Here is a 26,241-nt window from a genome sequence, read left to right as displayed (position 1 = left end):
CTCAGGCCATTTTAGATCTCCTCCAGCAGCCTTGATTCATCCCTTGGCTGCGCTGGCACAGTGCTGGCCTCGTGAATTTATGTCGGAGAGAGGGATCGAGGCTGTGCGTGGTACCCGGGATGGGGATGCTTTCCTGATGGCTGGGTGGGGATGCGGGACCACCCCCCCTTACTGGGGAGTGTCCCCAGGGAGAGAGGCCAGGAGCGGTGCGGTCCCCTGGCCCAGCCAGCCGGTGGGATGTGAAGCAGCACGTGGTTTATTAGCTCTCGCTGGCTGAAAGCACGAGGTGGTGTGTGTGGGGCAGGCCATGCAGCGCTGGGTTTGAGGGGCAGGTGGGGCATCGGCGGTTGGTTCCTCGAGCATTTGCTTTGCCTCGAGTCCCTGCAGAGGAGAAGGAGAGGACAGGGCTGATGCTGTAGCCTGGAGCAGGTAAACTAAAGCAACAGACTTCCTGTGGAAATGCTCCTTAGTTCGTGCAACCTCAGACGCTGATCTGGAAGTAGGGGAGGCAAGAGGCAGCTCGGGTGTCTTAGAGGGTCAAAACAAAATGGATCTTGCAAGTGTCTCCTGTACTCTGTGCCTGTTCCTGCTCTCTGTGTCTCCCCTGGGCTGGTGAGAGTTGCAGCCTCTGGTGCTTTTTAAGGGTGGCAAAGTTTGCGTGCAGAGGTAATGTCTTTTATTAGCCTAACTAATACCTTTAGGACAAAACAGATGTGCTCTTGGGCCTGAGGAGTGCCTGCATGTCCAAAATGTGTCAGTTTTTCCAACTATGTCTGTTGGGCTAATAAAAGATCTGACCTCCGCCTGGCCCGGCCATGACCTTGGAGCGTGTCAGCCCCAGGAGCATCCCGCCTGTGCATCAGTCACTGCCCGGCCCTTCCCCAAAGGATTTGCCAGCTCTGGAGCTGTTGCTGGAGCATGCCTGTGCTCACGGCAGGCACTTACCTGCCTCCTAACTCAGTGCTGGCTGTGAACACCCAGCCCATGGGTGCTTCGGGCTCCCAGTGGGGTCTGTCCTGGCTGGCCATGGGAGAAGCAGAGGTCGGCTGCGGCTCAGCAAAGCATCCGGGTATCAGGCAGATGGATGTGGTCCAGCGGGGGCATCCTCGGGAGCCCCTGGGAGGAGCAGGCAGCTCATGCAGTGCTCCATCCTTGCAGGGATTTCTCCCAAACGCAGGTACCAAGGTGTTGGTTGCTTTCCATGAACTGGTTAACGCTGTGATTTTAAGGATGCTGCTTTGCAAAAGTGCTGTTTTGGGGCTGGGTAAGCACTCGGCAGGGCAGCCTGCACTCCCCAGAACAGCTGGTGGTTCTTCTGTGGTGGGATGGAGCTGCTCTCCTACCGACTTCAAATTCTCTGTAATGGGAAGCTGTCAAGAAAACGAAGCAGCTGGCCCGTCCCGTGGGGCTCGCAGCACTGCTGTGGCCAAGGGGGGGGAATCGCTGTTGCCCCGCAGTTCTCTGTGATCAAGCATCACCCTCGCGGTCACAACAGGACCAGCATCTCTGCGGGGAAGATCTGGCCAAGCAAAGTGTTGGAGGCAGCAGAAGGTGGTGTTGAGGGGTTTTCAGTCAGTGGTTTTTTGGGTAGGAGTCCTCATGTGACCTGGCAGTGACAGCACAGCCTGCCAGGCCAGCGAAAAAAAATCACCTGAAATTATTTTCCCCTTGTCCTTTTTCTTTTTTAAAATACTTGGGATTCAGGCCCTGCTTATCCAGAGAGGCTCTTGGGTGCTTGGAGAGCCACATGAACCAACACGGCACAAATTTAAAGCAGGAAAACCCAATTCATTGAGTGGATTTTTTTCCCCCCTGCGAACCCACTTAAAATTCATGGAGAGTTTTGTCAGTAAGAACCTGTTTCAATTAACAGACAAAAGAAACTCTCCTCGTTAAGCGCCTCTTTCAATTAAGGTTTGGTAGAATTCCCCCAGCTCCGCTTCCGGAGCAAGGCTGTTCCTGAGGATTCAAGGGCAAAAAATACCCGTGAGGAGGAGTCACCTGCGAAGGGCTCCGGCTTTCTTTTTGGGGGGGAGACAGTGGCACAGCCTGAACCGTAACCTGGCCGTGGGGTGTCGGGGTGTTTGGTCTGGATGGTGTCGGGGAGCATTGGCACTGGGGGGGGTCGGATGCCCAGCCCAGCATCCCTGGGGCGTAGGAAAGCTAATGACTGCTGCTAATTGCTGGCCTAGTTAATGGAGGAGGTTGATCTCATGTGGGTGTTGGGAGATGGGGGGGGAGAGTGCGGAGAGGTGCTTTTCCACATCAGGGTGCTGGGGACAAAGGGGGGTGGCAGCCACCAGTCCCCAAGGCTCAGAAGCAGGGTGTCCTCCCCAGGGGGTTCCTCTGTAGAGCCTGGCTGAGGGGGGTCTGCGGCACCTCGGGGCTGGGGAAGGGGCTGGGAGAGGGGGGTTAGCAGGGACAGGACCTGGGCAGTGTGGTTAAGATGTGGGGTTTGCTAGACCTGGTCTTAACAGCCCCACTAGTCAGGCTTACCAGCTGCTCTGCTGCGGAAAAAGTTTTGATCATGGACTTCCAGAAACCTCACCCAGTCTTTGGGGGTTTGGGTGGTTTTTTTTCATTTCTTTGGGGGTTTTTCCTCCCTACAAATTCAGAAAATATTTGGAGCGATTCACCACACACCAACCCTTGCCTTTCCATGCCTCTGCAGGGAAAACAACATTTTCATGATTGTTTTTTTTTGAAGAAAACCCAAGGAAAGCGTTAATTTTATCTTTTCCAGTAAAACTGAAGTGCTAACAGGGCTTTCTGGGTGAAACACATCTCTTCCAGAGCTAGGCGCTTTAGCCAAAAATAACTTTTTTAATGTGAAAATCTTTGACCGCTTTCGCTGGGCTCATCGCTCATCTTGGTTTCTTTCCTGCAGGAGTGGGCAGGCGATGGGCAGCCAGAGCTGGAGTTTTATTTCCAGAGGGGAAACTTGGTTTGGCAGCAGCAATTCAGGTGGATGCTCCGACTGCTCACTTCTGGCCCGGCTTTATAAATCAGATCTTAAGTAAAGTGCTGAGAAAAAGGGAGGATTTTCCTTCTGAAGTTCCCCCAGGGTGCAAACGCTCCAGACCTTGAATAAATCAGGGATAAATTTTCCCAATATTCCCTGTCCAGCCTGTGCACAGTGCGGAGAAACCAAACCGGCTGCGTTTGGGGTGGGAGCAGCACTGGTAGCTGCCTGCCCCTGCCTGCTCCTGCCTGTCCCAAGGGCAGCTGCCAGGGCTGCCATTGTCCTTTAATTTTGCACCTTTTGGGCACTGGGGAAACGCTGGTGTCCTTAGGAATGCGGCGCTGGGGCTGTCCCCCTGCCAGCAGCAGGGTGTTTTTCTCCCTGGCATGTTGTAACTACTGTTTGCAAAGCGCTTAAGCAGCCCGTGTAATCTACCGCTAAGACGCTCCTTATCTGGCATTATAAAACCGCGCCGGTGGTGTGCGGGCGGTCTCCGCGAGAGTGGCCGGCCAGGATGAGCTCGTTTCTGCTCATTTCTGTCCTTCTGCTCGTTTTCCCCTCTCTGTCTGTTCCGTATCCCTCTCCCCTGCCTGGGTACCCTGAGTTTGCAGCCTGGCAGGATGCTGCTGGGTGTCCATAAAGCTCATCCTGCCATCCGTGTCTCTTTGGGCCCATCCTAAAGGCTCGCCTGAGCTGTCAGTAAGTGGGAATCACCAGGAAAATCCCCAGTTTTCCAGCAGTTGAAGCTTTTATGCCTGGTTGCAGCTTCATCCCCTCCGGCGCAGGGCTTTGTTCCCTGCTCGAGGAAACACCTTGGAGGTGGGATGCGCAGGGAGCTGTGAGCCGGTGCCTCCCCTGCTTTGATACTGGTGTGCATCGTGACACCGCTGAGCACCAAAGCAAAGGAGTTAATCTCCTCCTGGTTGTGCCTTGTCTTGGCCAGTGGATCTGGTGGCCCTGGCTGGGGAGGAAGGGGATGGGGATGGGGACGGGGACAGGGACAGGCAATGGCCCTTTGCACCTTGGGATGGCTCTTCCCCCATGCCAGTACTCCCAACTCTTTGCAGGTATTTCCAGTTACAGTTTGGGTCGCTGCCGTTCAGAGTTGGTAGAGGCAGTGGTGCAGAGGTAGGTGTTTAAAGGCAGGTTTTTCATGCCAGTTACTTTTTTATTTTCAAAGCAGGCTCCCCTGTCTCAAGCTCACGGTTGTCTCTTGAATAATATGGTGGCATTAATCTCCTCTCTACAGATGCGCTTAGCTCAGTGGTTTTAGATCTGCAGCCCTCTAAATATTAGCAGCGGAATGAAGGGGATTCCCTCTAGAGGGAACTTAAACCTATTAATAATAATTCATCTGCCTCTTTTACAGATAGTTTGCAATTCCTGGGGCTGCAGGGCACCAGGCAGTGTCTGCTGTGGATGCTGGTGAGGATGCATGAGGCATGGGAGAGACAGCAGGCATGGTGGGCTGAGCACTGTCACCCCGCTGGGGACCTGGGTCCCAGCCTGGATTAATTTAGACCTTCCAGTAGACTGTTGCCATCAAATGTCCAAGTGGGAGACGAAGTAGATGTGTCGGTGGGGCTGAGCGGTGGTCGGATGCGAGAAGGGAAGCGTTGGAGCGAGCAGAAGCGATTGTAAATCGCTGAGCTGGACGATGCAATTTAGCATCCTGCCTCTAAATCCTCCTCCATCCAGGCTTAACCCCCAGGACTGGCTTATGTGGGGAAGTGGCACTGGTGTGGTGCGGGCAGGGTGATTACCTGGCAGTACCGGTGCAGTGGGGCTCTCCCTGCGGCGATGGGGAGTGAGGAGCAGGGGTGCACACCCAAAAGGTGCAGACAGGAGGGGGGTGGGATGACCTGTCTGGCTGCGGTGTTTCCTGTCTCTGGGGGTTGAATGTTGGGGGTCTGAGATACTGGAGTCAGGGGTCAGGGTCCTGCTCCGTGTGGTGGGGAGCAGGTCTGTGGGTCTGTCTGCCAGGAAGATGGATGCTTGCTCCCCCCTCCCCAGCCCTTTCCAAAGTGGTGCAGGGGAGACATGGGAGCGATCTCTTGCCATGTCACACCCACAGTTTTGAGCTCATCTCCCATCCCTGGGCAGTGGGGTTGGGACAGTTGATTTATTTGACAGCCAGGACTTGGGAACTGCCTCATGTTCACTGCTGGCACCTGTGGTCGGACCTACTGTACCCCTGGAAAAATCAAACCCTGCTGTGGTTGTCGGCTGGGAGCACCAACCCTTCCTTCTCCTCCGGATCCCCTTGCACTTCCTAGCTTATATTTAATCCTCCCATTGCATCCCTGCAAAATCCCACCAGAGGTTAACAGGAGAGCACTGCAAGCTGCTGATGGAGATGGTTTCATCCCCTCTCATCTCCTCCGGTGCCCCTCTGCCTTTCCGGGGTGCGCTGGTTCCCTGGGGAGCGTTTGTGGCCAGTAACTCTGGCTAGGGGGAAACCACAGCCCCCAGACCACACCAGGCGGGCGGGTTTAGAAAAGCTTTTCAACCGTTTCCCCCTTCCTCCTGCAGCTATCTTAGATTTGAAAGTGCTGATAGTAAAGGGCTTTCCCGGCCACTGATCCTGCCTGCCCCGGGGTCGGATCTGGCCCCGTGGGTGCTCCAGGCTCCCAGCCGTGCCGGGAAAGCTGCTCAGATGCTGATTGTGTTTGTCAGGGCGGCCGGATTAAGAGCGTTGTGGCTAAGCCTCCTCGGCGAGCCTCCTGCCCAGCGGAGCCTGGGCCAGGGCTTTGCTCAGAACACCCCCAGAAAACAGCATTTTCCGGGGCTCTTTCTCTTGCATCGTTGACGTGCGGCTGTGGCTGAGCACCCGCCTGTGCGATGGGAGCTCACCGGCACCGTACGCTGTTTCTGGGGGCCTGAGATCTGCATGTGGGACTCGGGCTGACATTTCCAGCTGGTGCCTTTTTAAATAACCACTGTGGTTTTAAAAGGCACCTGAGGAGTTTCTAAAAATCAGGTTAAAAGGAAGTTTGACTCTGGCTGTCACCTTGCCAGTTCTCTCTTTTTTTTTCTATTTTACTGTCGTGTTTCCTTTTTTGTTTTAGAAAAGCTGTTGGTCTCGAGAACTTGTTTTGTGCTCTTGGACCTAAACCTGCTTCCTTCTCCGTTGTGGAGTTGTCGGCTCTCCCACCGGTGCCAGGGATGTGCAGGCTTTGCTGGGCAGCGTGCAGCCAGCGCCCACTCGTGTGGGGAACACCCTGAGTGGGAGCATCCCCACCCCACAGCATTGCCCTGAACCTCTCAGCATCCTCCCTGTGGAGGGTTTTGCTCCGGCAGCAAACCGGCAGAGCAGGATTCCTGCCTGCTTTCTGCCTCGGCAGCGGGTTCATGGGGCGGGACGCTGCCTGCCCCGGTCCCGGCTCACACCTGGCTGCTCCGGGGGTCCGGCGCTGGTCCCCTGCCTGAGCAGGGATTGCCTTCGTGCTTTGACGTGGCAGCCTCCACTCTCTCTCTGACTGGAGAGAGTCAGCCGGTGTGTGCCTGGAGATGCTGTCTCCAAAATTTGGTCATTAAGTACCATAATTAAATGCTCTTAGAAGAGGACAGACTAACGAAGCCCCCTTGGAAATGGCAGGTGATGCGGGCACAGGGCCCTCTTCCCGTCTGCTGTCTCATGGTGGGTGGTGCGAGGATGGACGTGTGGTCCTGCCCGTCAGCCACCAGCTCCGCCGCTTGGCATCAAACCTGCTCTTTGCCACTTCCCTGCCCATTGCCATGGGACTGTGGCTACCAGCACCCTCTGCTCCTAAAAGATGAGAGAAACAGAGGGGGAACAGGATGGCACGACTGGGATACTTGATAACGTGGTCCTGGCTCTCTGCATCCCTAGGGATGGTACCCGGGCAAGGGAGCCTCCCTCTGCATGGGCACAACGTCCCTGTGTGCTGCTTCATTTGGACCTGGAGAAGTGCCCTGCCCCAAAATCCTGGCTGGGATGCTCTCCTGGGGATGCTGAAGGTCCAGCCCCACCGGAGGGAAAGCAGGATTGAATTGGGGCAGGGCACACCTGGGGATGCCAAGGAACATCCTCCCTGATCCTGTCTGGAGATCACCCACGTGCCCAAAGATAAATTACAAATCAGTAAAACCAGGTGCTCTGCCGTGCCCGGCACAGCCGGCGGTGGTGGAGACGGTGATGGAGGCTGGCTGCCGGCGGGGGCCTGGAGCGCGCGGGGGCCTGGAGCGGGGCTCACTGCAGGGAAGGGCAGGGATGACAGGATTACCCTGCCAAGCCCCAGCCTGTAATCCACGGTACCGTTCAGCCGGCCACGTTTAATCCCGTTATGTGCCCGGCTGGTGTCTGTAGGGCGGGCACTTGGCCGCGGTGCCAGCGGGGCGCAGGGACCTCTCCCCGGAGAGGAGTGGGGACCTCTGCCCTTGTCCCCAGCACCCGTGGTGGGTTTGGGAAGGTGCTGCAAGCCACCGTGCCGCTAGTTTTTTTCCTTAAACACTGGCCAGATCGGTGTGTGTCCTGGGTGTCTTCATCTGGCAAGCGGTGCTCATCCTTTTTATTTCTTTCTTTTCTTTTTTTTAAATGGGCCTTTCACAGGGAAAGGAAAAACATTCCCAAGGTCCCTTTGGCTCCATGTGGGCGCTCCTGCGTGCCTGTCTCGGTGACCTTGGCTGGCGTCTCCCGGCTCAGCCTCGTGCCGTCCGGCTGGCCAGCTGCCTGCATCCCTCCCTGCCAGCCGGGCTGAGCAGTGGGGGGCTCGGACTACCCGTACCCCCATTCTCACCACAGCCTGGCTCCCGCTGGGCAAACAGGAGGAGCAGGGCTGCTTCTCCAGCCGCTCGGTGCGATGAGGACTCATGGGGTGTCGGGGGGGGCTCCCGCCATAGCACCCCGACAGTGCCGCTATGCCCCAGGCACACACCGCAGCTGGGGTCCTGCGGCACGCGTGCAATGCTGCATTCCCGGCACCGTCGGGAGCTCGCGACGCTCTCGTGGCAAGCCCTGGCACGCCGGCGAGCTCGCCGAGGGATCTGCCACGGCTGCTGCGCTGGTGTAAATAAAAGCGGCAGCGTTGGTACCGACGCCGGCCCTGCCCGCTCATCCCGTCTCTCTCTCGCAGGGCACCGTGTGGAGCCGGGGCACCGGGGCGCCCTGGGGAGCCGCCATGCCCGCGCGCCCGCCGCGAGCCACTCCGAGGCCGCCCGCCACCCCCTCGCCCCGCTGAGGCCATGGGGCTGCTGCTGCTGCCGCTGCCACCACCGCGGGGATTTCGGCTCGGCAAGGGGACTCTCGGTGTGTCTGCCATGGTGACATGAAGCAGACAGCAAGGGACGCCGGACTGCTGGAGGGGAGAGAGCCTGCACAGGCAGCCTGCTAGTATTTTAATTTATAAGTAGCATTCAATTTTATTTTACCTTTTTTTTTTTTTTTTTTGGTTGGTTGCTTCTTCCCCTCCCCGGGGCTCACGAGGGGAGGGGGCGGGCAGGGGAGAGGGGCCCCACCTTGCCCCGCGGATGCAAGGATGACTGTGCTGGCCAGGGCCCGGCGGGGTATCCGGCAGCTCTCTCCGCAGGTGGTGTTGCTCCTGCTCTTCGTCTTCTGCCTGCTCAGTGTTTTCATCTCTGCGTATTATTTATATGGGTGGAAAAGGGGCTTGGAGCCCTCCGGGGACGTTGCGGGGCCGGACTGTGATGAGCCCAAGGTCGCCCCTTCCCGCTTGCTGCCGCTGAAGGCGCTCAAGGTGGCTGACTCGTCCCGCACTGACCCCTTGGTGCTGGTCTTCGTGGAGAGCCTCTACTCCCAGCTGGGCCAGGAGATCGTGGCCATTTTGGAGTCGAGTCGCTTCAAATACAGGACAGAGATTGCCCCGGGGAAGGGGGACATGCCCACGCTGACTGACAAGGACCGGGGACGCTTTGCGCTCATCATCTACGAGAACATCCTCAAGTATGTCAACCTGGACGCCTGGAACCGGGAGCTGCTGGACAAGTACTGCGTGGAGTACGGCGTGGGCATCATCGGCTTCTTCAAGGTAAGGGGTGCATGGGGTGAGCCAAGACCCCGTGATGAGGGCAGGTGTGAGCAGGGGACTGGGGTCCCGCTGCCCTGCAGGGACTTTGTCCTCCCCTTGCTTTCTGCAAGCAGCCGCAGTTGGCGTGGAGCCGGCCCGCAGCCTGGCGTGGGGCACAGGCTTCTAGCAGAGGGCACCATCTTAGCCCTGTCCCTGTGGAAGGGCTCTGTGGCCCCTGAGTGATTTGGGGGTAAAAACACACCTCTGGGATCTCTCCGGTTGCTTTTAGTGCCCCGTTTCCCAGCAGCGACCCTTGCTAGGGTTCACCAAAAGCATGAGCAGGTATTTTGCTCAGCAGCCCCCTGCCTTTCTCCTGCCCAGGGCTCACAGTGCCGGGAGGCTTTACACGTTGGACGTGAGCAGGATTGAGTGTGCGAGGGGGGTGAGGGCATCCTGTGCTCGGGAAGGGAAGCGTTGGGGACACCTGGCACCCAGATCTCTGGGGGTGGTGAGCCACCTACCCCCTTGCCATGGCTGTCAGTGTCCCTGGTGAGCCCCTGCCTGCACAGCCAGTCTGGGCACTTGTCCCCGGTGTCCCGTCTCCTCTAGCCCCCATCTCCCCCATGCAGGCCAACGAGAACAGCCTGCTGAGCGCCCAGCTGAAGGGCTTCCCCCTCTTCCTCCACTCCAACCTGGCGCTGAAGGACTGCAGCATCAACCCCAAGTCGCCCTTGCTGTACATCACACGCCCCAGCGAGGTGGAGAAGGGTGTGCTCCCCGGGGAGGACTGGACCGTCTTCCAGTCCAACCACTCCACCTATGAACCGGTCCTCCTGGCCAAGACCAAATCGGCCGAATCCATCCCACACATGAGCGTGGACGCAGCGCTGCACACCACCGTGATGCAGGACCTGGGCCTCCATGATGGCATCCAGAGGGTGCTTTTTGGCAACAACCTCAACTTCTGGCTGCACAAGCTGGTCTTCGTGGACTCTGTCTCCTTCCTGACGGGCAAGAGGCTCTCCCTGCCCCTCGACCGCTACATTCTGGTGGACATCGACGACATCTTTGTGGGCAAGGAGGGCACGCGCATGAAGGTGGAAGATGTCAAGGTGCGGCTGCGATGTCCTGGGTGGGTGGGCAGGGGATGCATGGGGCTGGACGCTTGGGATGCTCCAGGGATGAGCTTTCCTGTCCTCAGAGCACCCCCTGCCCCCCTGGGAGCCCCTCTGTGAAGCTCTCGAGGACACGGGTCCTTGCCCTGGCATGGCAGCTGTCCCCACGGCAGCATGCTGAGGACATCTTGCTTTCTCTCCCCCCCTCCCAGGCACTGTTCGACACGCAGAACGAGCTGCGCACCCACATCCCAAACTTCACCTTCAACCTGGGATACTCAGGGAAATTCTTCCACACGGGTGAGGAGGGCGAGGGCATCGATTTGCGTGTTGGTGCCATATGGCTGGTGTTGGGGCGCAAACCGGTGCTCATAGAGGCTGAAGTTGGGGCCGCGGGAGGGTCCTCGGACATCCCACCCCGCTGACCCCCATCACCCGGTCACCGAGAGGGGCTCCCCCTCCCTCTGCCCCTGCTGCTTGTGCCCGGTGGTGACAGTGAGTGTCGTGCCACAGGTACTGATGCCGAGGACGAAGGCGACGACCTGCTGCTGTCCTACGTGAGGGAGTTCTGGTGGTTCCCCCACATGTGGAGCCACATGCAGCCTCACCTCTTCCACAACCAGTCGGTTCTCGCTGAGCAGATGACCTTAAACAAGAAATTCGCTGTCGTGAGTAAGATGCCGCCGGCGGGGATGCTTGTGGTGGGGGGAGGATGGGAGAAGGGGGGGAAAAAAAGATTTCCCGAGGGACCTGGATGATGGTCTCTGCTTGCTGGAGCAAAGGGACCTGGTGACGTTAAGTCACGATCCCCATGTTGCAGCTGGGTGGGTAAATCCATTTATACGCTAGTACTTGGAGGAGAAGCATTTATCTGCATCGGCCATCGTGCCGCTGTGGCAGCAAGCCGTGCCTGTGCATGCTCAAGGGGAGACATGGTCTGTGCGTTGCCTGGCCAGGGGGATGCGGAGGTCCGACCCCGGGGGGATGTGGAGGTCCGACCTGGGGGACGTGGGGGTCCGATCCGTGGCTCTGCGGGAGGAAGCGGCTGCTTGGGTTGCTGTGTGCTGGGTTTTAACTGAGCCCGGGGTCGGTGCTCAGCCCGGCACGGTTTGATACTGTGCAGGGCAGTGCTGTGGGATCCTGGAGCCGAGGCCACGTGCCAGGAGGCTCCAGCTAATGGAAACTCCCTCTGCAGGCTGAGCTGTCGGGGATATGCTCTCTCTATAAAGGCAGGCTCTGACCTTCAGCTTGGTAAGGGGTTGTCCATTCTTGGACTGTCCTTTATCTGCCCTGGATAAAGCCAGCATTGACACCTGATCATGCTGTGATCAACTGGTTTGCTCACAGCTGTCCTGAATCCAAACAAGTAAAGCCAGACCCAGTAATAATAATTTGGTCCTATGGCCTAAGAGAGGGATCTTCAGGCTAACTTGAATTAGTTGTCTGATAATGAGAGGTGCGTGCTTAGAGAGAGCGGACCATCCATACTTGGGATGGGCAGTTGTCCAGTTCAGAATTTCCAGGCTGTTTTATGTCTACTGATAGAAAGCAATTTACACTGTAATTTACAGTCCTGTGTAGATGTATCTCCTCATTCTCCACAGAAAAGCTTTGCTGCTGCTGTTCTGTTGGTGACAGCAGAAATGGCAGGGATGAGGGTGGTCCACGTGAAGCAGAGGAGCGAGTGTCCACCCAGCGTGTCTGCTGCTGGGCTCCCTTTCCTGGAGACAGCCCTGGTTAGGAGAGGATGTGCAGGCCCTGGTTGCTCTCCAGAGGCACAAATTGACTGTTTGTAGTTGGGAATGGGCAGTCCCTTGGGGAGAGATTGGTTTGGGACGTTGTGGTTTTGCAGGCTCCATGGTCACCTGCTCCCTGCTCTCTTCTCTGCAGGAGCATGGCATCCCCACTGACATGGGGTACGCTGTGGCCCCCCACCACTCGGGCGTGTACCCCGTCCACGTGCAGTTGTACGAAGCTTGGAAGCAGGTTTGGTCGATCAAAGTGACGAGCACAGAGGAATACCCCCACCTGAAACCAGCTCGCTATCGTCGTGGCTTCATCCACAATGGCATCATGGTAGGTGGCCAGGCTATATCTCTGGTGCTTCTCTCCTCTCCCTCCCCCACCAAAACCCAGAACCTCAGCAGGTGGTTTCTGGGCAGTCCAGAATCTTTGATTTGAGGGGACTGTGCCCTCTGCTTGTCCTGCATGGGGGAAGCTCATGTGAGGACAATTTTTGGCTTCTCCATCTGTCCACCTCCATCCTGTGTGGGCATCAGAATTCAAGACAAAGGTGGTTGAGGGAGAGGGGAGCCAATCCTGACCTCGGAGGGACTGAGGGTTGAGGACCCTCATTTGGGAAGCAGAAGGAGACCCAGCCCTGGATGCTCTATCCATGTCTTTCTCCTGCCCCAGGTACTCCCCCGGCAAACCTGCGGCCTCTTCACACACACCATCTTCTACAATGAGTACCCCGGTGGCTCCAGTGAGCTGGACAAAATCATCAATGGGGGTGAACTGTTCCTGACCGTGCTCCTCAACCCTGTGAGTACTGCCATCCGGCTACCCAGGGACAGACAGACAGGTGTCTCTGCAGAGCCGTCCCCCGGTGCCACTGTGGGCAATGTCCCCAACCTTCTTGGCCAGGATAGGAGCTGTTTGTGTGGGACAGCTGCTGGGTGAGACTGCTAACCCCTGCTCCATCCTCTCTGCTTCAGATCAGCATCTTCATGACCCATCTGTCCAATTATGGCAACGACCGCCTGGGCTTGTACACCTTCAAGCACCTGGTCCGCTTCCTCAACTCCTGGACCAACTTGAAGCTGCAGACGCTGCCGCCTGTGCAGCTGGCACAGAAATACTTCCAGATCTTCTCTGAGGAGAAGGACCCACTGTGGCAGGTACCCCTCGTGCCTGGAATGGGAGGGATAGGAGGTGTTTTGCCTCTTTGTGGTTCTGTGGATGGTGCCAGGAAGGAGTTTGCCCCATAGAGCTGGAAATAACCCAGGTCTTTGCCCTGCCCACTGAGCAGCATGGCCTCCCCGCATGTCTGCTTGGGCTGGAGGGGGCTCAGCAGAGGTGCACGGTGCTGACCAGGCTGCCCCGTCTCTAATTGTCCCCCGCTGCGTTTCAGGATCCCTGTGAAGACAAACGTCACAAAGACATTTGGTCCAAAGAAAAGACCTGTGACCGATTCCCAAAGCTTCTCATCATCGGGCCTCAAAAAACAGGTGCTTCCCTTCAACCTCAATGCCAACAGCATGCGGGGAGGGTTGCCAGGTCCCCCCCGACCCCCAGAGAGCCTCTCTCAGCCCTCCTGTCCTGAAGCAGGGCTCGGAGGGAGGTTTGGCTCAAGTCAGCTCTCGCTTTCTGTCTGTCCGAAGGAACGACCGCCCTCTATCTCTTCTTGGGGATGCACCCGGACCTGAGCAGCAACTACCCCAGCTCAGAGACCTTCGAGGAGATACAGTTCTTCAATGGACACAACTATCACAAGGGCATCGACTGGTAGGTCTCCCCATCACGGGGGCTGAGCTGGGAGCGCCGGTTCCTTCAGGAACCAGAGCAGTGGTGCCGTGCGGTTTTCCCATCGGCCTCGCAGCCACTGGGTTCTTGGCAGAGGGCACCTGGGTGCTGCAGGGTGGGGCGAATCCTGCGTGGGCTCTGCCCTTCGCAAGGGTGTGCTTATGCCAGCGCCAGCTCTGTCGAGTTGTCGGAGAGTTTGCCTTACTGCAGAGGTCTGCGGTACAGCCAACATTGGCGGCAGTTGCTGCCACGCTGCCTTCAGACCACCACACCACCATGGTTTATCCCCGAGATGTTGTGAAGGCCAAGGCCACTTGCTGAGCCTCAGAAGTGCCCTTGGCAGAAGCCATGTACGTGTGTGTGCATCTGCTACCCGCTGGTTTCAGGAGATCTGGGGAATCTGGTGAGGCCTGACCCTCCAAACTGGCTGGAGGGGATTCTGGAGCCCCTGGGCAGGGTGTCAGACCTTGGGGGGACCCTGCAGTGTTCGTGTGTGGTACAGATTGTCAGAAGTCACCTGCAAGGGATGTGCTGGGGACATCTTGAGGTGCTCGTCTGCCTGCCTCATGCTGTGCCTCCCCCAGGTACATGGAGTTCTTCCCCATCCCCTCCAACACCACTTCCGACTTCTACTTTGAGAAAAGTGCCAACTACTTTGACTCAGAAGTGGCTCCTCGGCGAGCTGCGGCCCTGCTCTCCAAGGCCAAAGTCATCACCATCCTCATCAACCCTGCAGATCGAGCCTACTCCTGGTATCAGGTGAGCTGCCCGCATCTGCCTCTCCCCCGGCTTGAGCAGCCCTGTGGGGCGGTGGGCCACGGGCTTCCCTCTGTCAGCTTGGTTTGGGTGGCTGCGGGCACTGCGTTTTTTGGCGGAACAAGACATGTGAGAACACGGTATGATGGTCTGGGAGCTGCGGTGCCTCGTGGGCAGCCCAGGATTTGGTTTGCCCCAGGAACAAACCTGCCTTGCTCATGCCTGACAGCACCAGCGAGCTCACGATGACCCAGTTGCCCTGAAATACACCTTCCACGAGGTGATCACAGCAGGACCCGAGGCTGCTCCGAAGCTCCGGACCCTGCAGAACCGCTGCCTGGTGCCAGGCTGGTACGCCACCCACATCGAGCGCTGGCTGAACAGCTACCACGCCAATCAGGTAGGGATGGGAGCACCCCACTCCTACAGTGGCAGCACCCTGGGCAGCCCCCCTCACCCAAGCAAGGATGCACAGGGAAGAAAGCCTGGGTCCCAAGTCAGCTGTGAAGGTGCTCCCGTGGGAGCTGCTTTTCTTATACCTTAATAACCACGGGGAGAAGAGTAAAAGTGCTTGGGCAAGGTGCAGAGCGCAGATATTGTGCAAGAAGGATATTGTGCCCATCCTGAGCAGGCAGGTCCTTCTGCTGTTCCCCTGGCAAAGCAGGGCTGAAAGGGAGCCATGGGGTGGAGGGCTGCGGGTGGCTCTGCAGGGGCGCCCACTGCTCGCCCGGCGCTGTCAGCCACAGACCCCTGCGGGGCTGCCCTGTCTGGTGTCACCACGGCATCGAAGCAGGACAGAAATAGTGCGCAAAGCTGCCCGTGATTCAAGCTGCCCGCAGGGAAAATGGGGGCTGGCTGCCAGCCCCACTGTGACCCGCGGAGTGGAGCGCTGCTGGCAGTGTACAGGCTCAGTCCCTGAATGATTTTTCCACCGTCATTTAACCTTATAAAGTCTATTAGTTGTTTGCTTCTGGCATAATTGTTGTAATGCAATCCTGGCTGGCTGTGGGTTGGGTGGCCCTGAGCCGAAGCTCTGATGTTGTCCTGGATGGATCCTGGCCCTGGCTTTTATTTGCATTTAATTTTCCAACACCCAGCGTAAGTGAACACCGGGGCATGTTAGCATTCAAAAGTGGACTCTGCATTGGCTGGTGGCAAATTTGGCTCCAAGATGGCAAAAGATGCGGCGAAGGCAGCGTCGTGCCCCAGGAGAGCGGGGCTGGGAGCCATCGGCACCTCACTGCCCTGCGTTGCTCCTTCCAGATCCTGGTCCTGGACGGCAAGCTGCTCCGAACGGAACCCGCCAAAGTGATGGAGACGGTCCAGAAATTCCTCGGTGTGACCAACTTCATCGATTATCACAAGACCCTGGCGTGAGTCCTTCCCTGAGCTTCTCCTTCCTCCAGCCTGGTGGCGAGTTGTCCCTGGGGACACCCAGCACTGTCCCAGGGCAGCCTCCAGCACTGGGGCTCACCGCAGAGCTGCTGCTCGTTTTGATGAGAACGGGTTTTCACCTGAGGCCGGAACAGCAGCTCCTTGTTGCTGTGACCTACACTGGGGTAGCTGCAATCAGAAATGACGTTCAACAAGCACCCTACTGTGCTGGGCTTATCCAGGCACCGTGGCGGGGGGATGGTGGTGTCACCCCGTGCAGCCCAGGAGCAGCTCTGGACTCCTGGAGCAGAGTTCATCCAAAGGTGCATTCCTGCCCCTAGTTGAGCTCCAGAACCCCAGCTCCTCGTGCACTCGCTGCAGAGAGCAGCTCTTGCTGCTTGCCGTGTGGCACCTCCATGGGTGTCACCTTGCTCTGAGCTTTCCAGACATTAAAACCCATCATAGGAAGCAGGAGACTCCAGAGGTCCTAGAAAAATGATAATTTACCTCTGCGCTGCTCTTGCCTCTATATGTGGATGCTCTGAGTCTGCACCCAGTTGTTGTGGGGCATCCAGGGCCGAAGGTGCTGCAGAAAATAATAATTAAACCCATGTAGACTCCTGTGCTCCCTCAGCAGGGTGACGTGGTGAGGAATGAACCTCCTCGGGCTGCTTGCTGTGCGGCTGTACAGGGAACCTGCTGTACAAGGGGGTCGATAACGAGATGTTAGCTGGGCTGCGAATTAAAAAGAGATGGAGAAATGCCCCCATGCAGGGCTGGGCAGCAGCAGGGCTTGTTGGGCAGCGTGCTTGCCTGTGGCAGGCATGGAGGAGCAGGAGGGGTGAGGCAGAGCTCTCGCTTCACAGGTTTGATCCCAAGAAAGGATTCTGGTGTCAGCTTCTGGATGGAGGGAAAACAAAATGCTTGGGAAAGAGCAAAGGGAGGAAGTACCCCGAGATGGATTCGGATGTAAGTATGCAGAAAGCCTCCCGGGATGCTCCTGAGCAGGGCTGGGGGAGCTGTGCTGGGGTGGTGGGCTCAGGGCTGCTCCCTCTGACCTTCCTCTCTGTTCTCCTCGCATTGCAGTCGCGCGCCTTCCTGCGGGACTATTACAGGGACCATAACATCGAGCTCTCCAAGCTGCTGTACAAAATGGGGCAGACGCTGCCCACCTGGCTGCGGGAGGAGCTGCAGAGCACCAGGTAGCTGCTGCCCGCTGCTCGCCCAGCAATACCCGAGGGGGCCGACCCCCTGCACCCAGCGGGACCTTCCTCAGCAATACCCCACCACTGCCGCCTTGGAGGGGACCCCCAGGCGTGGACAGCTGTGCCAGAGGCTGCTCGAGCAGCGGCCTGACTCTGCGGTCCCTGCGCTGCCACTGCTCCGCCTACCCCACACCTGTTTCTCTTTCATTTTATTTTTATGTTTTTTCCTTTTTAATTCCTGAGCCTGTCGGTGAGGTCCCTTCCCACCCTGCTCCAACATGGGGAAGTGGCACAAATTCCCTGTTTCTCTGCCCAAAATGGGCCCTGACTCCCCCGGGCCCGAGGGTGGTGGCAGAGCTATCCCTCACCTCCTGCTCCGAGGGTGGAGGAGCCGCTCTGGGCACGCTGGAGGTGACTTTGCTGAGCTGGAGCAGAGGAACGGAGCTGTTGGAGACCCAAGGCACAGAGGGACCCAGACCCGCTCCTGTCATCGGCCCTGCAGCAGAAAGCAGGAGTTTGCCGAATTTCCCCAACACCTAAATGGAAAAGCTGCAAACAAGGGGGATTTTTCTTGCAAAGCATTGGGCGCGATTTCTTTTGTGATCTCCGTTCATTTTCAAGCTTCTCAACCTCTTCTTCCATCTCCGTGGGCAGTGTGGTGGGACTGCAGCTGAGCAGGAGAAGGGACCGGCGTGCTGGCCCCGGCGTGCTGGCCCCGGCGTGCTCCCTGGCACGCTCCCGTCCCCCCCAAACCCCCTCTTGCAATCTTGTACACGTGTGGTGTTTCCTGTGGTAAAGCCGAGCGGCGCCCAGCATCCCCTGGCACGGAGGAGAGCCGGCCCTCGGGGACAGGGCGGACGTTAGGATAACAGCAGTTGGAAGGATTCTGAGAACTTCGAACCTCTTGAATATTAAAAACAAAAGTATTTTAATAATGGTGGGGGGTGGGGGGTGGGTTCGTTTCGTTCCCATTTTGCAGAGGGTTGTTTTTCTTTGGTGCCAGAGTTTGTACCTAAACCCCGAGGGTTTTACGTGGTCTCTTTAGTTGTTACACGTGACGTGGATGAAGGTCAGTGGGGAAATGGGGGACAGTTTCCCAGACGGAGATGTGTCTTTATACTGGTGGTGCTGTACAGAGCCACAGCCCCGGCTCTGCCTCTCCCGCACCCCGTCGTGTCTGCGGGGGTTTGCTGCCGGGGCTGGCAAACCAGACTGAGCCGTCATGGATTTACCGGGACGAGGGCCCGAATTTCCCCTCGGATGGAGCTGCTCCATCCCTGCTCCAGCTGCAGGGTGCGGGATGGCAGCGGTTGCCACCGGAGGTGGACGCGGTCCCCAGGATGCTGCCCTCGCCTCCAGAGCCGGGCCAGGGCAGTGGTGGGGGGGAACGCGGTGTTTCACCCTGGGTGATGGAGGGGCCCCCCCAGCTGGGTTCCCACCAGGTTATTTTTGCAGGAGCCCCCGTAGCTGTGCGTGGGGCCGTGGGGGGCTGCACCTCCCCTCTGCCCCTCCGTGGGGTTGCACTGGGAGAAGCTCCTGGGCGCTGGTGTAAGGTCCTGTTGAACCAACTGCTAATAAACTGGGGGGCTCTGGTTTTACTTGCTGGTTGTTGCCTGTTTCTCTCCTTGCTGGCAGGATCCAGCCCTCGCCCTGGGGAGGGGGGGAGGTGTCCCGTCTGCCTCCAGGGATTTTTGGGCTCATGTTTTGTGGGGATTTGGGGAGGACGGGGGTGTTCCTGGGAGCAGCCCTCCGTGCACGAGGTGGCAGCAGCCGTCTAGTCCTGGATCCGGCCGCGCTGCACAGCCTCGTGTTCCCGGGATGGGGCCTGCAGCCAGCCGGGACAGCATCTGTCACCGGCTGTGTTAGCACTGGGGCAGGGATTTGGGGGGGGCCGAAGGGATGCCCGCTTGCTGTCCCCCCTGCCCGATTAGCCAGTCCCTGCCCACCGGAGCCTGCCCACCCATCTGCTGCCTCCCTGCCGCCTTCCGCAGCCCGGCCCCTGCGAAGCGCTGGAGGAAACGAAGACGGAGACTAATTAATCCCAGACGGGTTTGTTTGAACCTGTCGGAGTGACAAACGATGTGTGGTGCCGCAGGAGCCGCCGGACGGAGGAGAGGGGGCTGCGAGGGGAGAGCTGTGTGTTGCCTGCCTGCCTGCCTGCCCGCACCCCGAGGGCTGCCTGCCTGGGCAAGGAGGCTTTTAATTTTTTGGCCGTGCTGGAGCAAAGCCAGGCCATGCACCCTGTGCCCATTACCCGCGGTTCACTTCCCAGTGTCCCTGCGCAGTCGGGCTGTGCCCGGGGCTGGCCTCCGGCCCCCATCGTCCCCATCCAGCCCCAGGTGGCTTGTGACCCCCCCCCCCCCGTTCAGTCCTGGGCTGCCCCAGGTGGGACCAGCTGCTGCCCAGCTTAGCCCTGAGTTAATTTATTGTTAATTAACGGAGCCTGGAGCACAGCTCAGCCCTATGCGATGGCCCCAGGATGCCTGGGAGGATGAGGAGGGCTCTAGCCTCCCACGGCCACAGGAAAGCCGTGGGGGAGGAAGGCTCCAACCCCCTCGCCCGTGGCCTGCCTTGGCACCAGTGATGTTTTCTAGCTTCACATCTGCTGAAAATGTGCAAACTCGGTGAAATCCATGCTGGGCTGGGCACGGGCCAGGGGCTGGGTGGCTGTGGCCGGCAGGGCCCTGGAGGGGGGGGGGGCGGGAGCCCTGGCCAGCATCCCTGCTCGGGGCTCAAATCCCACCGTGCCCCCGGGCTGCTCCCCCTCCCCAGCTGGGGGCTGCCGGGGCTGTCCCTGCCATGGCCTCATCCTGCAAACTCTCACCAGGCAGCCCCTGCCTGGCCCTGAGCCTCTGGCTGCTGCATGGGGGGCCAGGGGCTGCGTGGGGGAGCGAGTGGGAGGCAGCAGCTTCCTGGGGGTCCTGGAGGTCTCAGAGCTGAGCCCGAGGCTGCTCCAGGCTCTCTGCAGCCCCAGCCCACAGGCGGGAGGGAAGAGCAGGGCCGTGGTGGTGGCTGCGAGGAGGGCTGGCTCTCCTGGCCACGACAAGCCATGGCGGGGTTCGGTCCAACCCCGGGGACTGCTCTCTGCACCTCGATTCACCCTGCAGCCGTGCCCTGACACGTCCTGTATCCACGTCCTGACACAGCCTATGGCCGTGCCCTGACACGTCCCACATCCTCCCCGAGTGCTCAGGGATGCGCCGGTGCATCCCCTCTGCAGATGGCTGCCGGACAGACGTGGAGCTCGGCAGTGCCCGGGCTGCTATTCGCACGGGGCAGGCAACGCTGGGCATGCTGCAACCTGCCGGGCTGGCAGGGAGGGGTGCAGGCAGGGAGGGGTGCAGGCAGGGAGGGGTGCAGGCAGCAAGGTGCAGGGCTCGCCTGCCTGGGCACAGGGCAGGGGGTGCTCGCCATAGGCAATGGGGTACCTTGTTATTGGGGTGAGCCAGTGAATGCAGGTAGCCTGTGGTCCCCTCCCTGTCCCCAGCTGCACGGGACAGGGGCCACATCCTCCCTGCAGGTGCCTCCCATAGCAGTGGGGTGGCTGTGGTCCTGCTCCCCCACACAGCCAGCGCGTGACGCCCCGTCACCCCAGAGCTACGCAGAGCCACCCGCACCGGCATTGATGCCGAGCCCCTGACCTCCCCAGGGGCCGTGAGGGCCGGTTCCTGCTGAGGCGCAAGCTGCTGTGCCGGCAGCCGTGCCACTGCCGCACGGGTCTCAGCAGGACAGGGGTTTGGGCAGGAGGGCTGGAGGTGCAGCGCTGCGCTCCCAGAACTCCATCAGACGGGTTGGGGGGGCAGGAGGGAACAACTGCAGGAAGACGGAAAAGCCAAGAGATTCCCTGGTTCCTGCCGGGATCACTTGTGGGGATTATAACCTGGAAGGGCAGATGATTTACAGCCCCCTGCTCCCCCGGCAGTTCCATCTGGTACTGGAGAGCACAGCGCAGCCACGCAGCGCTGACCTGGGCAGGGTGGGCATTAACAGCCCCCCCCAAAAGGGGGGACTGGAGGGATTTCCCAGTTTTGCAGCCTTGCTCGATTTGAAACTCCCAGCCCTGGGAAGGAGGGGATGGGGGGGGTTTCACAGCACGTCCAGCCAGGATACGGCAGTTGAGGTGCACGTACATCCCAGCCGGCTCCTTCTGCACCGGTGCCAGCGGTGCCCCGGCTCCACACGGGCGCTGGGGCCATGGGAGCTGCTGACCCCCGGGGGAGGACGTCGTTCCTGCCATCACCTGGTGAGTGGAGCGGGTGGTGGTCGACCTCTTGGATGACTTGAAAGCCATCTCCTGTGTTGGCTCCCCAAAGCGGGCAGAGGTGGGGTGCTTGGCAGTTTTCGGGTGGGATGGGTTCCTCCTCCAAGCGCTCCATGCTGTGTCCAGCCTTTACAACCTGCTGAAGCTTGATGTTTAACTCAAGCTTTACAATGAGACTTAGTAGAAATCAGAATTATTTAAATTAAAAAAAGTCTCTACCGTGTTTTTTTGTTGGAGAAATCTCACCAGGACCCTCCCCACCAAGCTAACGACCTCCTTCCTATTTCTGCCTCTCCGAAGAGGTACATGAAAGGGGTTGAGTCTGGCAAGCACGGACCTGTCCAAGACCTTGGCTTTGGAAATCTAGCCAGGGAGTTGGGAAGGGCCATGGAAACTGCTCTCTCACAGGAAGAAGCAAGGGTGGGTTTGCACCCTATAAATAACAGAGATCACCGACTACAGAGGAGCCCCTTGCTCCCCCAAGAAAGGCATCCCCAGACCAGATGGCTGGAGGTTAAAACCAGATGATGCAAATATTTCACACTGCGGCAGGATTGCAAAAGCAGCGATGGCTTCACTGTCTCCAACAGCCCTTTCCTCCAGGCTGGGGACCTCCTCCCGGGGGGATATTGTCATGGAGGTGGGGTGCGGGTGTGACATGCCGGGACATGTGTGGACAGCGAGGTGGCAGGGGTGCTGCTGGTGGAGCTCTGGCTGTGGTCAGGCTCCTGCTGGGATGATGGGACCCTCATGGAGGGTCAGATTTGGGGCAGCCAAAGCCTCCTGAGACCCCGTGCAGTGTCACCCAGCAGTGATGTGCGCTGGGAGGGGACAGCAGCCGTGGAGGGCCATGTCCCTTTGCATGACCTTTGCAGCTGCTGGAACATGACTTTGGCTCTCCAGCCCTGGCACTTACTGCATCCTTGTTGTGGGACTTGTGATCGGAGGGAGGACAATGCCTAGGCAGAGGGGGACAGAGCAAGTCACCAAGTCCTTGAATAAAAGCCATGCAAAATATTTCCTCTAATGCGCCTTGTGATTTTGAAGTGACATATTTACATTTTGCGATAAAATAATGCTAAACTCTGGTATCTGAAATATGTCAGTGTATTTTTATTATATGTTCATCTGGATTACAAAGCCGATAGAAATCTCTTAGTAAAAGTTGTGCATTTTCCTGTAAAGATTTATAGGTCTTGTTTTGAAGATACAAATGTAGAGTATGTCTGCCTTACATTAGAAGACATTTATATATATTTACAACATCTAAGACTGTAAATACAAATCGCCCATTTAAATGTCACAGCCTAAATCAGAAAACGCTGGAGATGTAAAGTAGACTTGAAATGTCAAAGGATAGATGACGAAAAGATGTTTCTTACATCAAGGAAAATTGTCTTATAACCAAATTCCATTAATCCCGGCTTTCCCGTGGCTGTAGTTAACCCAGTTCTGCGAGTGGTATTTGTTTTAAAGAGGAGACGTGGTGATGGGCAGCTTGGGGCTGTAACCCCGCCGGGCTCTGCTGGGAGCTGGACCCCTCCAGCCCCACGGAGCTCCTGGGCTGATGTCCCCCTTAGCATCCCCCTTGTCCCGGCCCCACGTTCCCCCTCCCTTCCCACCTGCCGGTCCCCCCCACCGCCCTGCATCCCACCACCCTCCCGCAAGGCGCCTTTGTCCCTTCCTGTGCCGTTTATTATTAAAACCAGGTGTCGGAGCAGCTCCGAGCCTGGGGGGAGCTGGGGTTGCTTCCCGGGGGTCTCGGGGAAGGGCAGCGGCGGGTCATCCCCCCGCAGAGGGGCCGCAGGGGTACGGGGGATGAACTGGGGGGCAGCTCCAGCCCCGCAAGGAACAGCACTCCCCGGAGACCCAGTGCTCAGTCTCTTTCTCGCAGCCGGCAGGGTCAGAGCCGAAGGGGTGTCCCACTGTCTTCTGGCTCTTAATGCAAGTCCCGCTGGCTGGCAACGCTACAGCCAGGCGGGTTTTGCACGAGTGGAAAAAGATAGGGGCTGATAAGGTGGTTCTGGTTTAATAATGCAGGGCACAGCTGGGAGGCAGGCACAGCGAGGTCAGGTCGGGAGGCTTGGGGCAGCTTTATGATGAGGGAGGGCTGTGAGGTGATGCTGAGCCCTGGAGAAAAGCAAAAGCAGACATTGAACAAGGCTCCAGGTGGTGGAGGTGTGCAAAGGGAGACGAGATGTGGATGGGTCTAGCTGTCCTGGCAGCTTTTTCTTCAGCAAACCCAACTTCTAGGCATGTAAATGCAGGTATGACTTCTCTGGGCTCAGGGAGCGACACAAATCATGCCAGTAACAACACATTCCCACCGCTGAGGGGCTGGCACTGCCACGGAGGTACAACTCAACTTACATAATATATAGGTTTCAACCATTTTAATACTTTTGCTCCTCTTTTTAAGCCCTGCAGGGACTCAGTGCTGTTTGTTTGCTGGTGCAGAGCTTGCTTTCAGGATGCTCCTGGCCATGAGCTTCTTGCCTCTCCCCTGCCCGCTGGCCCCGGGCAGGGATGCTGCCTTCCCCAAAGACCTTGGTGCTGCCAGAGCATCCCCAGCGAGTCCTTGTGCTTGTCCCTCTCAGGGACAATGTCTGCGGCTTCTTTGCAGGGCATTTGGGGAGTAGAGAGGAGAAACTCAGGAGCCAGGGCTGCTAGAGGGGCTTTCCAGCTCTAGGTACGGAGGAGGGAAATGTCAAAGTATTTCCCGCTGTCACACATCTGGGTTGAGTTTCACCACTGATTCCTCCCCCGTGCACCACGGGGCCGCCATTGCTGGAGCCGCTGGGGCTCGGAGAGCCGCAAAGTGGGTCCCAGTGCTGGAGAGGCAGGGAAGGGGGCTCGGGGACGTCTTCCCCTCTTTGCACAGGGGGCTCAGCGCGGCAGAAAGCCCAGCTCAGCCTCCGTCTTCCCAGCCCTTCCTCCGCAGCCAAGCACGAGCTGCCCGGCCCCACCAACCACCCAGCCATGCTGGGCTCACCGCGACCACCCCGAGGGACCCTCCTGCTCCTCACTCTTCCCCACCACCTCCATCCACCCGCCCTCACCCTGGTTTGTGGGGCTGCGTTCTCCCCACCGTCCCTTCCGTGCGGGACGTCACCTCCATCCTCCCCTACCCTGTGTCCCACAGGGCTGGTGGCCACACGGGTGCTGCGCAGCCAGACGGCAGTGCCACAGCCAGACCCCGCGGCAGAGAGGGGACGGGCTGGTCCTGTCCGTGTGCAATGCCACTCACACACACACACACACACACACGCTCCCCTGCAACACACCATCCCCAGGGCCAGCGGGAAGATGCTCCGACTGTCCATCCTGCCCGTCGGGGGTCACAGCGGGACCGGCGAGCAGAGCGGGAGGATGATGCTGCCGGCAGCCATGAGAGCCGGGCTGGCTCCCTGCCCCTCTCCAGACGCTGTGCCGAGGAGAGGCCGGGGCACCCAGCTCGCAGCTGTTTGCAGCTCCCAAAAACCTCCTGCTGCCCACTCAGCCCTAGCAAAAAGGAGGGTGAGAGCGGGGCTGCCCCTGCCTGCAGCCTGCCTGCCGGCTGGTGCAAGCCCGGCACCTCCTGCCCCTGCTGCGGTGCCTGGTGGGGGGGACAGCAGCTGCCCCCCTTATTTTGGCAGTGCTGGGTGAGCAGTTGCTGGGCTCCTCCTTGACATGAATTCATAGCTGCTGGCCCTGGCTGGCATGCTGGAGCGTGCCATGCCACCACTACCGGAGCTGAGACCTGCCGGCTCTCAGAGCAGACGTCCCTGGGGGGGTCCCGGCTGTGCACCCCCATGCAGGTGAGCAGGCTGTCCTTGGGGACCACACCAGCGTTGGTACGTGGTCCCAGTGGCCATGGTGTGCTGGGAGGGGACACAAAGGTGCCCATGGGTGCACGGAGGCCTTTGTTGGGGGGTGTTGCAGTTGGGAGGGGGCAAGGAATGGCGTGGCGAGCTGGACCCCCATTCCAGGCTGCCACTGGGGTCTCTTCCCTGGGCCACACACATCCACATGGATATTTATACAGGATGGGAGAGGAGCATCCAGCCCCGCATGGCTGTGTGCCTCCCTGTGCACACCCCCCCCAAGCTGTACGGACCCAACACGAATCAAACGCCTCGGAATGAGCCAGAATAAATATTTTACGGTAAATTACCAAGGCTAATAATTATAAAAATCTGTACTTATGACCCGGAGCCAGGGAAATATTTCCAAGCAGCTGGTGACCACATGGGTGACGGTCCCCCCCTGCTCCCCAGCTGGGCTCATGGACCCCTCCCTGCTGGTGGGGAGCAGCGGGGGGGCAGGGGCTGGGGGGGTCTGGGGGTGTGTATCCTCCCCTGGCTCTGGTGCTGGGTTTGCTGGGGGGGTCTGTGAAGCCCCATGGAAGGGCTACAGATGGGATTTCTCACAATGGCTATTGCTGCTGGGGTTAGGGGGGGGATGGCATGGTGGGGGGGGTGCTTAGCTTCCTGCCTGTGCAGCCCAGCTCTGGGAGTGCTTGGGTTTACCTTATTGCTGAGGGACTTGGGAAGATAGCATTGCAATGGGGGGAGAGGCTGGGGGAGGGCGAAGGAGAGAGGATGAGGAAGGGCTGACCCTGGCTGGTTATGGGGTGGGCACGTTTTACCCAATTGACAGCTCAGAGGTGATTTTTGGGGTGCAGGAGGAAACAGTTCTGCCCTCACCCCCCAGGCCCTTGGGGAATGTCTCAGATCTGGCCACATGCTCGTGGCCGGACGGGGCACGTGCCGGCCAAGCATCCCTGTCTGCAGCTCAGATGGGGACCGCAGCCCAGGGAGGGGAACCTGGCTGAGGGTGTGGGGAGCTCTCACTGTTTCTTTTCTTCCTTTCTCCTTGTCCGAGCATTAGCTGGGACAAGTGCAGGGAGAGTGTAGGCACGTGTCCCCCGGCATCTCTCAGCCCCTTCCCTCTCCTTGCAGGCCCTGGTGTGACCATTCCCCATCACGGCTCTCCGCCATCCCTTGCTGTCACCCTGCCTGCTGCCTTATCCTTATCTCCCTCCAGAGCAATTGGAAGGAGGGGAGATTTGAGCAGC

The 26,241-nt window shown here is 58.8% G+C and overlaps 1 protein-coding gene across 1 annotated transcript; it reads left to right on the top strand.

Moving 5' to 3' along the window:
* The first annotated feature begins 8,318 nt into the window (after positions 1-8,318).
* Positions 8,319-18,522, top strand: NDST1 (N-deacetylase and N-sulfotransferase 1). Its single transcript, XM_010313740.2, has 14 exons — positions 8,319-8,970; positions 9,579-10,061; positions 10,277-10,364; positions 10,578-10,732; positions 11,955-12,140; positions 12,480-12,608; positions 12,782-12,964; positions 13,198-13,294; positions 13,448-13,571; positions 14,174-14,348; positions 14,575-14,745; positions 15,609-15,718; positions 16,586-16,688; positions 16,806-18,522. Exons 1-14 carry the CDS (start codon positions 8,461-8,463, stop codon positions 16,923-16,925), a joined length of 2,634 nt encoding a protein of 877 aa, XP_010312042.2. The 5' UTR covers positions 8,319-8,460; the 3' UTR covers positions 16,926-18,522.
* Positions 18,523-26,241: the final 7,719 nt, after the last annotated feature.

This window comes from Balearica regulorum, chromosome 14 (assembly GCF_011004875.1).
Source record: "Balearica regulorum gibbericeps isolate bBalReg1 chromosome 14, bBalReg1.pri, whole genome shotgun sequence".
NCBI classification, from domain to species: domain Eukaryota; kingdom Metazoa; phylum Chordata; class Aves; order Gruiformes; family Gruidae; genus Balearica; species Balearica regulorum.
This window is presented reverse-complemented; position numbering and strand designations above follow the sequence as displayed.